The following is a 15,340-nucleotide window of genomic DNA, read 5'->3' on the forward strand; positions in this document are numbered from 1 at the left end:
AAAACAATAGGTCTCATAATATTCACGGAGGCAAAAGCTCGCAAAATCACGCAGGAATCGATTGTTCCAGTGGCCATGAACTCAAACCACCTCTCTTGCTTGTAATTCACAGAAATCTGTCAGCCAGTAAAAACAACGCACCGATTGGAACCGAAAGCAATACTTGGCTTAGTATCCAGTTTTTGCTTATGTACTAGATGTGATTCCAATTAATTTATTTTTATCAGGGGAAATCACTCGTCTCTTCATACGTCGCTCTTGGCGCCTACAATCTTGATCTTAACTTTCATCACGGTGCGGTCTAGTCTTTGGAAAATGCACTGAAGTTGTTATTTTAATAACATTCAAAGACTTTGGCTTAATTAGATTATTTTCTTTACCGCCCTGTTTCACATGTGCAATAATTGGCTTCGTAAATCACTAAATTCGGTTTTTACGGCATAAAATTAGGAAGTCCTGCAGTTACATAAATCTAATTAACATTTCGCAACCTAGTCATCTCAACTTGGAGCAAAGAATTTGGTGTCTCAAAAGAAAAGAGCAGCTGCATATAGTTCCCCTCTATCCAATCATTGTTAGGCCAAGGGTCGTTCTGTTATGGGGAGCAATGGCCGGGCAACAAAAAAAATATAAAAGACGGCATCCAGGTACCCACGCACGGATCTATTGTGATCATTCTATTTCTCGATTGATTAGTTTTAGAACACGGTACCTACCTACCTACATTTAGATAAAAATTCTGTTCCTTAGGTACAAGGAAATAAAAACTTGTTACAAAAAACATAAGATAAGTTTAGTATGATAATACAGATTGTCGTTTAAATCTTTTTACATTTCAAATTTCAAAAGCGTTTTTGGTTGTAGCAGAGTGAACTAGTGGTGGTGACAAAGAAAGTAGTCCTATATTCACTATTCAGTGCAGTTAAAATGCGGGTGGTGAAAATTTAAAAAGAAAAAGAATATATAATACTAAACACAGAACATGTACCGCAAAATGTTTTTTTCGAAAACTATTTATTTCTATTCATAAAATAAATTACGAAACAACTTGAATAACAAGTAGTTAGCATAATCTCTAAGATGTGAATAAAATTTTAGATACCTATCTAGTTCAAAGTATAATATGCCAAGGTAAAGTTATAAGACGTGTAAGGAATATATGTGTGTGATGAAACATAAGTGCGCAAAATTGGTGCTCGTTTGCAGTTCCCTAGTTTAGATGCTCCCCAGTCCCCTTGCTTACTTGTCCGTCAGACAGCCACATTGGAAGTGCATTAAGCTATTAGTAAACCGTTAGTGTTCTCTGTTTTCCTCACTCAGGGCGAAATAATGTACACTATCTGTATCTTCTACAAACAGACAATGAGATAACTCACCTACCTACTTACTAGATCTTTAGATTTTTCACGATTCTAATTTCTAAATCTCTACTGGACTTGATGCTCTTTTAATTAGGATTAATACCTTTTTTTATCTTTTTCGTCTTACTGCTTCTAATTTTCATTTGAACCTTGTCCTGTCTTCTTTCATAAAATATGTTAAGTCGATAAATGAGGCAAGTATAATATAATAAGCAATTGTTTTTATCAGTTATTACCACGAACAGGTTCTTGCTACTGTGTATTTTTACGAGTTTATTTATAAGTATGATAATATAAAAGGGTACTTATTCCAACTAATGAATAGCAATCTTTACGGACGATAATCAAGTTGTTGGATATGCTGAAGCTATATGAAACGAAATAAATTAGTTTTTTCGCCAAGATCAGGGCCACGCGGTCACCGGCCGACGAGTTTCTTGCTCAATAATAGTTCTTTGCTTGTGTAAACTACTTTTTTTCAATCGTCGATAGTGATGATATCATCGTAAGCAATGGAACCCATAAATCATCGTACTTACAGCTCCCTTGTAACGATATTCCACATCCGTCCAATCATTTAGAATTAATCAATAATTCTTATGGATATTAATACATTAAATATAGTTTGTTCCAAGGGTTATATGTTTTCTTGTCGTTTAATTAATCATACATTGGCATATCATAATGTGTTGACCAATGGCTCTTGATAAACAAATATACAACCTTTTCAATTAAATAAAAAATAGTTAGTAGCAGATATTCATGTTGTGCAATGTATGTCATCACTCATTATTATTGGTCTTATTTAACACGGTAACGTTAACGTATTTGTAGATAATGGTGGAAAGGTCCCGAGCATGGCAGTCAGTTCTCGGCAACGTCGCGCGGGCGCGTATCGATCGCGCTCGCCACACCGCCGCGGCCTGCATACGAATACTAGAATCGCTCAACATTCAGAATCCCTTATCAAACTACAACCCTAGACCCGAATCCCTTCGTTAGCGCCGCGACCTTGCCGATTGTTATGACTACATCGACGTATCATCCCCCACAATTATTTACGGCAATTACACCCACCCAATTTGTCACTTATAGTACTTTCACTACCCCTTTTGTCATAAAAGTAATCATAAAAATCTAAAATCGTGGTTATGGCACCCAGTGGACGTAGTACAAGGTGAATTACAAAAAGCTTTCCTCAATTTGTTCCGACCCGAGGGACGAGGCCTTGTTTTCATGGAAATTGCAACGTCAACATATTTGCGTAAATGCTTTTGGACTTGGGTCAAATGGTAGTATTTCGTGATGACGAAATTAACAACAAAATAAATCTATACTACAATATGTGCATTTAGGCGGTAATCTCTAGAACTAAAGATTCGATACTGAAAATTCTTGCATTGTTAGATAGCTAGCTAGTAGCTATACATATAGATACGTTATCCCCCAGTAATATAGGCTATAAAATACTATAAATAATATCCACGGACGAAGTCAGTCAGTCTCTTAGCTTTACCTTTTTATAGATTAATCTCCTTATTTTGTCTTCCGCGGAATGGCACATATGTGCCCTGCGACTGTTGTTATTTATTTGGAGCATTTTAACTGTGGATTTTTCCATTCAACTTTAATTAAATTGATGCGAAGGCGCTCCCTGAAAATTGGCGCAATTTTCCAGCCGACAAGGCCGCTTATTGCCTCGCGGAAACGCTTCCCTGCTGTAGTAGCTCTCCAAGTAGGCCAAGTTGGTTATTAAATTAGTGACATTAAAATATTTCACTTGAACGTTACGTGAATACATGTGGTAATAGACTAACGTGATTATTTTTTAAAGCAAGACATTTAGGTTAACGAACTTGCGTTGTTATCTCATTATTGGCTTCCATACACGGACATTGGCGGAATTAGCTAATCAAAGAAAAGGAAATAGTCAACAAGTGACCGAACCGAGCGCCGCGCCGGTAGCTATTTCATTGCTTTTTGATGTACGGTAGGTACACGAGTAGTTCCTTATTTGGTAACATCCAGTTACTAAATAAAACACCAACATTGAGTAGCAACTTGTTGCAGACGGCTTTCTATATACCAACAATCATACGTCGGCAGCTAATAGCTGACCTAGAAATAAACAAGCGGGATTGGAGTGAGTTGAAGTTATCATTACTACGCCTACCCACGTAGTCTGATGATATAGTAAACTCTATCATACTAATAATTATGTTGGCTCTAGAAGTAAACCTAGCTCCATATGACGTGTGCAGTGTGGAATTGCAGATCAATAAGAGGCCGCCAAGTGGTCGGTGGCGGGGCGACTTGACTCGGCTGGCCAACTCAACTTATTATACGAGCCTCTTCGTTTATACCTGGCACTGTCTTTTTTGTTCCCATCAAACAACACAATCTTGATTGTTGGCTTGCGTGAGTAGCAGTACTATCGCCGACAGCGTAACGATTTAAATTAAATTAATCTTAGACCATAAACAACGAACTATGAATGTCGAAAAGAACAGGAAACGGAATTAACAAAATCTAGTAGTTATGATTCATATAAATATTTCTGAGTATATGTCATGAGAGGTGAGGTCGATTAGTTTATTCTAAAGCTATAATTTTGTCTATTGAATAGTCGGTATGTATCTGCGGTAGTCGTACGTGATTATCGGGAATTTGTTAAGGCACGTGGATTGAACGCAGCTGCTACTGACAATGCAATATCCAAAAGTTTTTTGTTAGCAGATGTTTCGATTTGCGCATTCGGTGATTCTGATTCGGTAACGCTTCAGGGAATTTTGACAAAGTAAACAGTATTATTATTCTTAAAATTCGTATGTCTGTGCTTACTATGACAATAATCTGTAAATATTATTTTAAGGTGTAATATAATATTTTGCGGTACTATACTTATTGCAATGCAACGATATAACAAGGAATCTCCAGAAACCGACCATCAAAAAGAGTAATTACCTAGTATTTTGAATAAATTATTTGAATTGTACCTAATTATTTGAATTTTGAATAAGTTAACTTTTGACAGTTTAAGTATGAGAAATCTACAATTCCTCAGTTAGGCTATATAACGATTTTTAACCCAGCTCTCGAACATTAATTTAATTTGGTTTTGATGATAGTAAAAAAGAGTTATTTAAGTTTTTAGTTTATGGTTTCCACACTCATCACATGATTATATAATAGTTAGCACTCTTCTTAAATTAACATATCTATTGTAGATGTGTGCAAAACTTTTGGTGGCAAACCGAAGTATCTATCTTTACAATGATTCGTCGGTGTAACATTTGCCAGTGGGCAGTTCCGGATTTATTTTTTAGGGGGCAGAACCAAAAAACCAGTTTAAAAGAGGCAGTATTTTTGGTGGCAAAGCTATGTGTCGTTATAGTAATTCGGCAGTAAACGTGGAATAATATTTGCCAGACGGATTATACATATATACCAATAAACCAGTTTAGAAGAGGAAAATTACTTAGGTAAATAATATAACAGGAACGGCATCTTCTGTGACCGGATGAGCTCATAGCTGGGTCGTTGAGGATGAGGGTTAGTTAGTCCATTGCATAAGTCTTGGCGGCTAAACAGCGTGCATGAACCGGTTTACAAGAAACGTGTTAGGAGGTCTGTATTTTTAAACTGTAGGCTACGACAGACGGCAATATTTCACGCTTGCGTGCTCTAACTAATAAATTATACTAAAACTAGAACTTCTGTCACTGAAAATGATAACAATTATTTCAATAATTCTGTCATGAAAATATACGCAAAGCTTTGCCAAGAATCAAAGAACATTATCACTGAAATAAACGTATTTTTGCCAAGAATTTTATCGAACGAGACACGCCGATATGTTGCTAAAAATCTTCTTTTTAAGGTTCATGCATTTCAGTATTGCAAGATGAATAAGCACCGTTTAACAAACACCATTTTATTCAATATGATTATCTCGATAGAAAATCATTTTAATATTTATGTATTACGTTTTTTGTTTGCTTCTTACCTGTTGTCGGAAAAGACCGGCGTCTACAGGCGCGGGTCGAATTGAGAAGGCTTTAAAAAGTCACAATATTCGCCTCCGAGGTTCACATTCACTGAAAACGTTGAATCACTGGATGGAGAACGATTGGAAATAATCCCACAGGCGTATCGATGTGTCAAAGTGAAATCGGATGAGTTTGGTTAGAGAGCGCACTCTGATAGGACACCGCTGCACTGCAGAGCCTCCAATAGACTGGCGAGAGTGGCGGATAGCGAGTGCGGATCGGTGCGAGTTTCGAGTCTCGGAGGCCGGAGCCGTAGATTGTGCTTGGCCTGCGACGCGCCGCGCGACTTCCCCGCGTTGCGGACATACCTAATATTATGTACCCTACACCGTTAATTTCAAACTTCCTATTTTATTTTAATTCAAAATGATTTGATAAGATACTGACTTTAGAGTTCTCACGGAAATAACTTCTTGGTAAAACCAGAAGAAAATTTAGGGGCTTATAAGTTATAATGGCATAATTATTGTATCCGTCCATGACAATTTATGCTGAAAGCTTTTGAAGACAAAAATAATAAATTTATAATTTAATACATTATTTAATTTAATATAGAATAGAATAGAATAGAATAGAATGTTCATATTCATGTAAACTTTTTAAAAGTGCTTATGAATAGTCAGGTAGTTTTAATTTACCACTGGTTCGGAATGCCGTTCCAACCGATAAGAACCAGCAAGAAACTCGGCGGTTGCTCTTTTTAATTTTTCAATTTACAATGTTATTATACCGTACTATACAAGCCATTGCAGCCCCATGCATTGCTGGAGCGAGTCAAATCCAAGCTTTTTTATCGTTTACATAGTCTGCGACTGTATAATATGCTTTTTTTAGGAGCATACTTTTAACACATTTTTTAAACTTGTGTAAAGGCAAGTCTAAAATTGGTTGTGGAATTTTATTATAAAATATTACACTCATTCCCACAAATGACTTTCGCACCTTCCAGAGGCGGAGCGCAGGAATAGCCAGCTTATTTCTGTTTCTAGTTTGCCTATCATGGAGATCACTGATTTTTTTGTAACTGTGAATGTTTTGTCGTACAAAAATTATATTATTGTAAATATATTGGGAAGCTACTGTAAGAATACCTATTTCCTTAAATATCTCTCGTAGGGAATCGCGCGGTTTTAAATTATAAATTGCACGTATTGCCCTTTTTTGTAATACGAATATTTTCCCAATATCTGCCGCTTTACCCCACAGCAAGACTCCGTAAGACATAATACTGTGGAAATAGGCAAAATACACAATTTTTGCAGTTTCCACGTCAGTTACCTGTCGAATCTTTCTAACAGCATAAGCAGCAGAGCTGAGTTTACCAGCAAGTGTTGATATATGGGCGTTCCATTGAAGCTTTGCATCTAACGTGATTCCCAGGAACACGGTGGACTCCTCCACTTTTAACATATCATTATTTATCATTAAGTTAATGTCCTTGGTCGCCTTTGTATTGGGAATTATATGATAATTCATTACCTATACTAAATTTATACATTGCGAGACGCGGTTAATTTCCTCATCTGATGAAGAGAAGGGCTCATAATAATATCTTATCGCTATCGAAGATATACCGAATATTATTAGATAATAGACATAATAATTATATCGACGGACAACATTGAAACTGATCATAATCATCATGATTAGCCCATCGTCGGCTCACTACAGAGAACGGGGCTCCTGTGTGAGAAGGGTTTTGGCCACAGTCTACCACGTTGGCCTGGTAGATACGGATTCGCGGACTTTACACACCTTTGAGAACATTATGGGGAACTCTCAGACATACAGGTTTCCTCACAATAATTATATTTAATTCATTTTTTTTAAGAATATTAGCCGAGTTAATTGCTGCCTAGTATTCCCCTTTCCCCTCCAATTAAGCGTAAAGCTTATGCTAGGAGTAGGTACGACAATAGTGCAACGGGTGGGATTGGAACCGGTGACCTTTCGATTATCAGTCCGCTCCTTTAACCGTTGAGCTATCGAGGCTAAGAACTTAAAATGCACATAACTCATACATAAGAAATGTTGGTACGTGCACGGGATCGCACCCCTGACCTCCGATTACGAGGCGGACGTCCTAACCTAACCACTAGGCAATCACAGGTTTTACTGAAAGTGATACTTGGTTAAAATTTCCGGTAAGTGGATTTTGTTACGCTGCGATTCCTGGAGAAAAACAAAGGTGGTGGTTGGAAATTCGGGGTAGGTGAATTAATTACGGCTAGCAGTAAGCTGACACCCGGCTGACTGCCCCGCCTTCCGTTCCGCTATCAAATTAACATGTGCGGATAATATTGTCGCACTTTTTAAATTAATATTCATCAGGCCTCGAATTTAACTATGCAGTGAATTAGTTACAAAAGTTATGTGGGTCTTGTGGGAATTGTTTTATTCGTTATTACTTCTAGGCAGGCGTGATCCACTTTAGGTTGCCGTCATAACTCATAAGAGTTTGGCTAACGAAAAAAGAGACTGGAAAAGCGCGCAAATTAAAAAAAATATCAGTATGGGCTGCCCCAGACCTGCAATAACCTAATTAATTGATACTTTAGAATTACTTATTTTTATTTCTGTTCTATCAAACTTTATTGTAATTAACTACTTGACGCTAGATGGCGCTACAAAAATAATTGTTTATTACTTTTTAATTATTGATATTGTTGAGCCAATTATTGATACTATTTAGGAAGAATGCGTCAATAAAAATATGATGCTAAATTTCAAATTATAATATTTATCAAGAAAATTCATTTATCAAAAAATATAAAGTAATTTTACACTGCCATCTATGAGGGTTGCATCTCCAATTTGTTCAAATTCTTAGATGGAGCCACTAGTACTGATGGCGACGCGTCGTTTTGACAATTTAATTTAACCTCAATCAAAATCCGAAAGAAGCGGTCGCCATTACATATCATTATAACAATTTCGTAGTCTTAAAAGAAATTGATTGTGTCAAATAAAGGCGCGTAATTTGTTTTCAATTTGAAAAATAGTAACAAAAAAGTTTTGGTGAAATTACGGTAAGGAAAGTTGTTATAAATACACATTTAAATGGCTGTAATTATGTACACAATTCACCTTATGTCATTGATCTCATAAAGATTTGTGTCAAAATTCAAAAATAAACAGTGTTATTTTTTGTATGTGAGATTATAATATTCAAATTAAATATTAGATAGTAGGGATATTACATAGTAGTAGGTAAGTACCTACATATCTAAGGAAATATTGATAAAAGGGAAGAAGTTTTAGTTACTTACTAATACTTTAGTTGCTAAAACTGCGTCCCTTTTATCAATATTTCTGTGACTAATAAATACTTCTTTATATTTACTTTCATTTATTTCCCCCATTCACTACCTGTCTTATTGTTGGTTATTAGTTCAATTTCTTCCAAAAAGCACACATACTTCATTATATGCCATGTAATTTGTATATTTTTTGATTATATTCTAGATGGCACCCCCAAAAAAGATAGTCAGACGACAGCAGGAGGTAATGATAGATTTCTTGGAGAAAAATATAGATATGGCCAAAGGCACCCCGGTGAGCTCTCCTATAGCAACTGCAATGATGAAAGAGAAGTGGATTAAACTCACAAGAAAGCTAAATTCTGTTGAAGGAGGCGATAAGAAGCCTGTCCAGGGTTGGAAAAGAGTAAGTAATTATAATTTAATTTCATTGTTTTACATGCTTTTGACTTGTCAGGGCTTGTACTTAATGTAGACACAAATATTTACATTACACTCATTCACATTATACATTACACTCTTGTGGTACTTACACATTCGAGGAAACTAATGGTCTTCTTCTATTGTGATGTGGCTAAGCACATCCTTAAGTTCCTGTGTCACGTTGACCATTGCCAATGTTTAGTGATTGTTTCTATCTTATATTGTTTCACTTCCAGCTTTTATTGTTATATTTTAAAGGTGGGCCCAGACATGTGTAATGTATTGCAACTCAAATACTGTGGACAGCTATGGATATTTGTAGTGCCATCCAAACCAAGAATTTGTGGTACATTACATGATACATCACATTACACTCATCTGGAAGCTGACTTAATATTACTAACATGAATTTAAATGAAAGCACTTTAAGAACCTACCTATCAAACTTATATACAACCTGCAACAAAAAATTTCACTTGATCTATATTTTATTTTATTAGGTATTGTTTTTATTCTTAGAGCTGTCCAATTTCATTGCAGCTCTTCTCAATTGAAATTTATAATAAACCTTTAGAAATAGGAAATAAAATGTCTGTGCACTATTTTAACAAATATTTTCTTATTGAATTTTGTATTCCAGTACTGGTTCACATGGCGACACAGATGCAGTAAGAAAGCTGAAAATGTGCACAAAATTAAAACAGAAACTCCCAAAGATCTGCACAGGTTTCTGCCCCTCGATGAAATTGAAGTGCGAGTGTTACAGTTGAATCAGACGCGAAAAGTCAGACCAATGCCTGTCGTCGAATTTGTTAAAGAACGAGATTCAGATTCAGAGCAAGAATATGACCAAGATCTGGAACAAACGCAGCAGGTTTCATGTGTTCAACAGAGCACTTTCCCTATACAAGTTCAATTAAAGGAAATGAACGAAATCAAAAATAAGAGACTAACGACAGGTAAATATTACTTCACTTCATTATTGACCGAGCGAAGAGATCTCTGAGTCTACTTGAGTGAAATTGCACTTGTCCGTCCGTCCGTCCGTCCGTCTGTCTGTCAGTGCCTTATCACTTCTGAATTACTGAACTTAATTACTTCAAATTTAAACATAATAATTTATGTAAACTTGCCTTCAGCCGAATATTGGGTAAAAAATACAAAAAGGTTTATTTCAGGAGGCTTTCATACGAAATGGGGGGCTTTAAAGTTGAGATCGAACTCGACGCTATATATCAAAAACAGGAGTTGTAGGTATGTAGGTAGTTAGATCCATTGGTCTGCTAAACGCATCTCCACCTGTTTCCGCTTTGGTGGATACCAAGCCTTAGGTGCGAAGACATTAACACTTGTATTTGGCTACATTTGTTCTAAACAGATGTAATCTTCTTTGCAGATTATAACTCCGCATCAAATTCTAACAGACCAAACTCACCACCGCCACCACAATGGGCGTTAGATTTGGAAGATCGCAGGATAGCAGCTGAAGAACGTATGGCTGATGCTCTAGAAGTCATCGCGAACACAATGAGGGCGCAGGAAGAGAGGCGCAACATGCTCGACGAGCGAATAGCCGACGCTTTGGCGAACATTGCGGGCACCCTACAGGAGATCAGCAGCAGTTCACAACACAAGAATTCTATAAACCACTCACAATCAGAGGAACATAATGAAATGAAAGATGTAATATTTCTATAATTAATTGTAACCAATATATTCACAAATTGACAGCTTTTGATCTATTGAATAATTGAAGCTTTGAATGGGTCTTCGAATGTGATGGTAAATATATCGAAGAGAAAAATAAATATAGAGAAGACAAGGGTTTATGATTAAAGAAGAAAAGGTGAATGAAAAAGCACCTGACTCAAGAGATCCAAGGGTTAACATGCAAGATTTTTATATCATGGTAAATGTATGGTCCTGATGAAAGAACTGACTATAGAAGACTTGGCGAACTGAATCTAACCAAGCTATTCAATCTTTTTGCTTGTAAGTAGCAAAGTTTATTTCTATAATAGGTATGGCTAAAAATGGTAAAATGTTTCAAAACTAAAAAGATACCAATAGGTACTTTGTAACTGCACAAGTTATTATGATTAGTATTAGCCATAAGGTATATGTATAAAATATAGTTTATAAATAAATCGGAATACTATTGAAACGCAAACGTTTTTTTATTAATCTCACCTTGATAAGAAGGAAAGATGTCCATTGACCAATCAAACCAACATTAAAAATTATAAATATAGTCTGCGACAGGTCGAGATGGCAATCGAAGTATGAGGCAGAGGGGTCGCCCCGCACACCCGCATCTGGTTAGCGAGGAAGCTGTGCGGGCGTTTCCTCCCCGATTGCCATTTCAACCTGTAGCGTACTATAGTCTATACTTACGGCTTACCGTACCTATTAGGAAGTATGTAATCAGAATAATGGAACCCGTGAGTTATTCTAAAAGATAGGTGAAGCCTTCCTTGAACAAATATATCTGAACCATTTAACAATTCTAAATACAATGAATACCTTAAGTACTTTGTATGGTTACACTTGGTTTTAGCCGGCTACATCTAGATGCGGCCGGCATGAAGACTCATGAGTTGGTTAAGCTTAGATAATCCTATAATTATTAGGTATATGTATTTTTAATAAGCATCAAATGCCTACTAAGTATAAAAAAAATTTATACTTAGTAGGCATTTGATGCTAATAGGCTACTTGACAATTTTTTTAAGTTGGTCTTAAATGGTTAATATTTGTCCTATTATATCAAAAAAATTAACACTATATTTTTTTGCGCCCTAAAAACCGTAAAACTTTAATTTAAAAAAATATTTTTCTTAGACAGGTGAAAACACTGTCGGCCATGTTTGGCCGATAGATTATCTGTGCTCTGACGTCATGCATTTGTAAACAACAGTATAACCACAGGGTTACCAAGTATAACCACAGGGTTATACTGTTGTTTACAAATGCATGACGTCAGAGCACAGATAATCTATCGGCCAAACATGGCCGACAGTGTTTTCACCTGTCTAAAAAAATATTTTTTTAAATTAAAGTTTTACGGTTTTTAGGGCGCAAAAAAATATAGTGTTAATTTTTTTGATATAATAGGACAAATATTAACCATTTAAGACCAACTTAAAAAAATTGTCAAGTAGCCTATTGGTATATTGTAGATTGCACCCAGAACGAAATTTGGTCATCCATACCTCTTCGCAGTCTTGCTGCCCTAGTTCGATACATCATCAGCATCATGATCAACCCATCGTCGGCTCACTACAGGGCACGGGTCTCCTCTCAAGAAGGGTTTCCACCACGTTGGCCATGTGCGGATTGGGATACTTCACACGCCATTGAGAACATTATGTAGAACTCTCACCCCACCCATGCAGATATTTCCTCACGATTTTTCCTTCACCGTTAAAGCGAGTAATACCTATTTAATTTCTTAAAAACGCACATAACTCGAAACCTGACCTCCCAAATAGGAGGCGGACGTCCTTACCACTAGGCTATCACGGCTACGATACGATACATAATTTTTCAGTTTTTTTTTCAGTTTGAACTAAAACTTAAAGTGAGTTGAGCCGCTTTTTATTGATAAAACATTTAATTTACAGGTATGGAGGCGTTAGAGACGAGCATCAACTACTGGGAAGACGCGCTAGCCGCATTCTCCGTGGGCGCACGCGGCGGGGTGACCGGTACGCTCGCGCTCACCTCGCCCGAAGAGGCAGAGTTCTGTCGCGAGATACAAGAACTGCTACAGAACGCTTATTTATTACAGGTATCTATAGTAGTTATAGCCAGCTAAACTAATAATACAAGGTCTCAAATTCCTGACGATGATGAAAAAGACATAAAAAGTCGATTTAGGCTTTCTATCCATCCTCTTTCTACAAATTTAATCACTCAACCATCTATGTTAGGATAGGAGGTTTGAAGTCAGGTATCCATTATATTAGCGCTCCAACTATGCTCTGTACCAAATACCCATCTCAAAACTGCCACCGTGAGGAGTGCTCGGCGCGGAGCTTTCAACGTTGTATGCTCCTGGAGCGTGAATATATCCACTATTGGAGCAGTTGCAGATGCACGGAACACAGCCCAACATAGTGGATACTGATTACCCACCTTAAGATTTGAAATAAAATGATTTGCAAGAGAGGCGTGGGCTTATCTAAAAGCTGTAACGATAAAGAGATGCACCCCTGTATGTCACAGGAACGTTGTGAGCTGCTATTCCTCGACCAACGGTCCGTGCTGTTCCGGTCGGAGAGCGACGGCGGCGCGGCGGAGGGCTCGGCGGGGCGCCGCACGCGTCTGCTGTCGTCGCACACGGCGTCCGAACACACGCGCAAGGAGCATCACTCCAGCGCTGAGTCCTTCGCCTCCGCTGAGGATCAGGTAGCTACCCTAGTTCCTCTTTCAAGAGCTTATCCCATTGATATTTGTATTTCTACATTGGGGATCCTATCAACGCGATTAGTGTGCTGCCGAAGAGACGTTTGTCCTGCAGAGTGGGCTGCAACAGTCTGCTGCAGTCCACTATAGGATGTTACTACAAACAATTATACAATGACACTTGTTATTGTAGCATTCTTCGATTTTAATTACAAAATAGGTAACATCAGAAAATTCTTTTTAAGCATGCTCTATTTAGCTTAGATTTCAAGAGTCTAGCGGCGGATTGCAAAGCTGGTTGTTTCTTGTACCTATATCACGAATTTCAGGGGTTGGTGTGCCTATTTTTAACATTTATCTAATACCTTTTGCAGGTAGCAGATCTCAGAGAGTTTGATGACTTAACAGAATCAGTTGCTGAACTAGAAAATTTGGAATTGTATCAGACGGCGGTCAAACAGTTTGAACTAGGAATACCTTACAGGTAAGGCCATAAAATTAATCAGAATTTGGAGATAATATATCGAAGTCGAAATTATACTTTGGGATGACCGCTTTTTTCTGTTCTCATTCACGTTCGCGATACCCTGGGATTTTCATTTTCTAGCACAAATACCTACCTCTACCTAGCTATCTTTGTTTCTTTACTTTTGTAAGGGATAGTACACCATTTCATTGTCACTGGATATATCGTAAGCATATAATTTTGGCGCATATGACATGTTCAGACTTGATCGTTCCAGAACTCTCCGCACTGAGGTGGTGCAGTGCGGCTCGGACACGGAGTTCCTGTGCAAGCTTCACTGCTTGAGGCTCGGCTTCCAGCACGCGTTGCAGGACGCGAATGTGCGCGCCTGGTTCGTGGACGCGGGCCGGCAAGTGCTCACGGACCTCTTGCTGTTTGCGGACAAAGTGAGTTATATCCGACGTTCTGAACTCTCCGCACTGAGGTGGTGCAGTGCGGCTCGGACACGGAGTTCCTGTGCAAGCTTCACTGCTTGAGGCTCGGCTTCCAGCACGCGTTGCAGGACGCGAATGTGCGCGTCTGGTTCGTGGACGCGGGCCGGCAAGTGCTCACGGACCTCTTGCTGTTTGCGGACTGTAGCATACTATCATGAACCTATGATTATTGATGAAATTCCAAAGATGATGTTTTTGTGGAAAATGGACTGGTTTATTTAAATCACAGAATTATAGTACCAGATTCACTTCAGAAAATAGTATTAAAAAAAGTTCATTCATCGCATTTTGGTACAACTAAAACTTTGGGCAGGGCTAAGTCGTTGTTTTTTTGGCCTAATATGAAAAATGATATTATTTCATTGGTAAGTCAATGTCCATTGTGCCAAAAATATAGCGTGAAGAAAGCAAAGGAACCTATGATTATTGATGAAATTCCAAAACTCCCATTTCAAAAGATTGGTTGTGATTTTTTGACATTTTGCAACAATAACTATTTGATAGTTGCAGATTATTTTTCGAAATGGTTTGAGTTAGTCAAAGTTAATTCTCTGTCAGCTGCAACTGTAATTAAAATCTTGAAATGTTTATTTGCTTCACATGGCATTCCAAAAATTCTCAGAGCTGATAATATGCCATTTAATTCACAAGAATTTAAGGATTTCGCAAAACAATGGGGGTTTTCAGTTGTAACATCCAGCCCCTTATATCCAAAATCAAATGGTTTTATAGAAAGATTTGTAGGTGTTGCAAAGAGTATGCTTAAAAAATGTAAACAAGTGAAGTCAGATATTGAATTAATGCTATTAGAATAACGAAACAGCCCAGTGATTAATAGTCCATATTCGCCTTCACAACTATTGATGAGTAGGAATATCCG

The 15,340-nt window shown here is 37.5% G+C and overlaps 3 protein-coding genes across 5 annotated transcripts in view; 2 read left to right on the forward strand and 1 right to left on the reverse strand.

Moving 5' to 3' along the window:
- LOC117985372 (protein unzipped-like) overlaps positions 1–5,637 on the reverse strand; it is a 36,227-nt gene extending 30,590 nt beyond the window's left edge. For both annotated transcript variants that reach the window (XM_069498567.1, XM_034972076.2), the window contains exon 1: positions 5,368–5,637. The gene's annotated coding sequence lies outside the window, so the exon portion shown is untranslated. The remainder of the gene's footprint in view (positions 1–5,367) is intronic.
- Miga (mitoguardin) overlaps positions 1–15,340 on the forward strand; it is a 62,990-nt gene that overhangs the window by 42,948 nt on the left and 4,702 nt on the right. For both annotated transcript variants that reach the window (XM_034972000.2, XM_069498646.1), the window contains 4 exons: positions 12,717–12,883; positions 13,321–13,503; positions 13,875–13,984; positions 14,244–14,412. In XM_034972000.2, the coding sequence (XP_034827891.1) occupies positions 12,717–12,883; positions 13,321–13,503; positions 13,875–13,984; positions 14,244–14,412 (629 nt within the window). The remainder of the gene's footprint in view (positions 1–12,716; positions 12,884–13,320; positions 13,504–13,874; positions 13,985–14,243; positions 14,413–15,340) is intronic.
- Positions 8,269–11,067, forward strand: LOC117985384 (uncharacterized). Its single transcript, XM_034972085.2, has 4 exons — positions 8,269–8,439; positions 8,876–9,076; positions 9,734–10,052; positions 10,490–11,067. The coding sequence occupies exons 2-4, from the start codon at positions 8,876–8,878 to the stop codon at positions 10,789–10,791; spliced, it is 822 nt and encodes a 273-aa protein (XP_034827976.1). The 5' UTR covers positions 8,269–8,439; the 3' UTR covers positions 10,792–11,067.

Source organism: Maniola hyperantus, chromosome 1 (assembly GCF_902806685.2).
Source record: "Maniola hyperantus chromosome 1, iAphHyp1.2, whole genome shotgun sequence".
Taxonomy (NCBI): domain Eukaryota; kingdom Metazoa; phylum Arthropoda; class Insecta; order Lepidoptera; family Nymphalidae; genus Maniola; species Maniola hyperantus.

Excerpts from the sequence above, each read along its gene's own strand:
- LOC117985384 (XM_034972085.2), top strand. The coding sequence starts at position 8,876 with ATGGCACCCCCAAAAAAGATAGTCAGACGACAGCAGGAGGTAATGATA. Across the intron at positions 9,077-9,733 it reads CTGTCCAGGGTTGGAAAAGA|TACTGGTTCACATGGCGACA; the intron begins GTAAGTAATTAT and ends TTTGTATTCCAG. Across the intron at positions 10,053-10,489 it reads AAATAAGAGACTAACGACAG|ATTATAACTCCGCATCAAAT; the intron begins GTAAATATTACT and ends TCTTCTTTGCAG.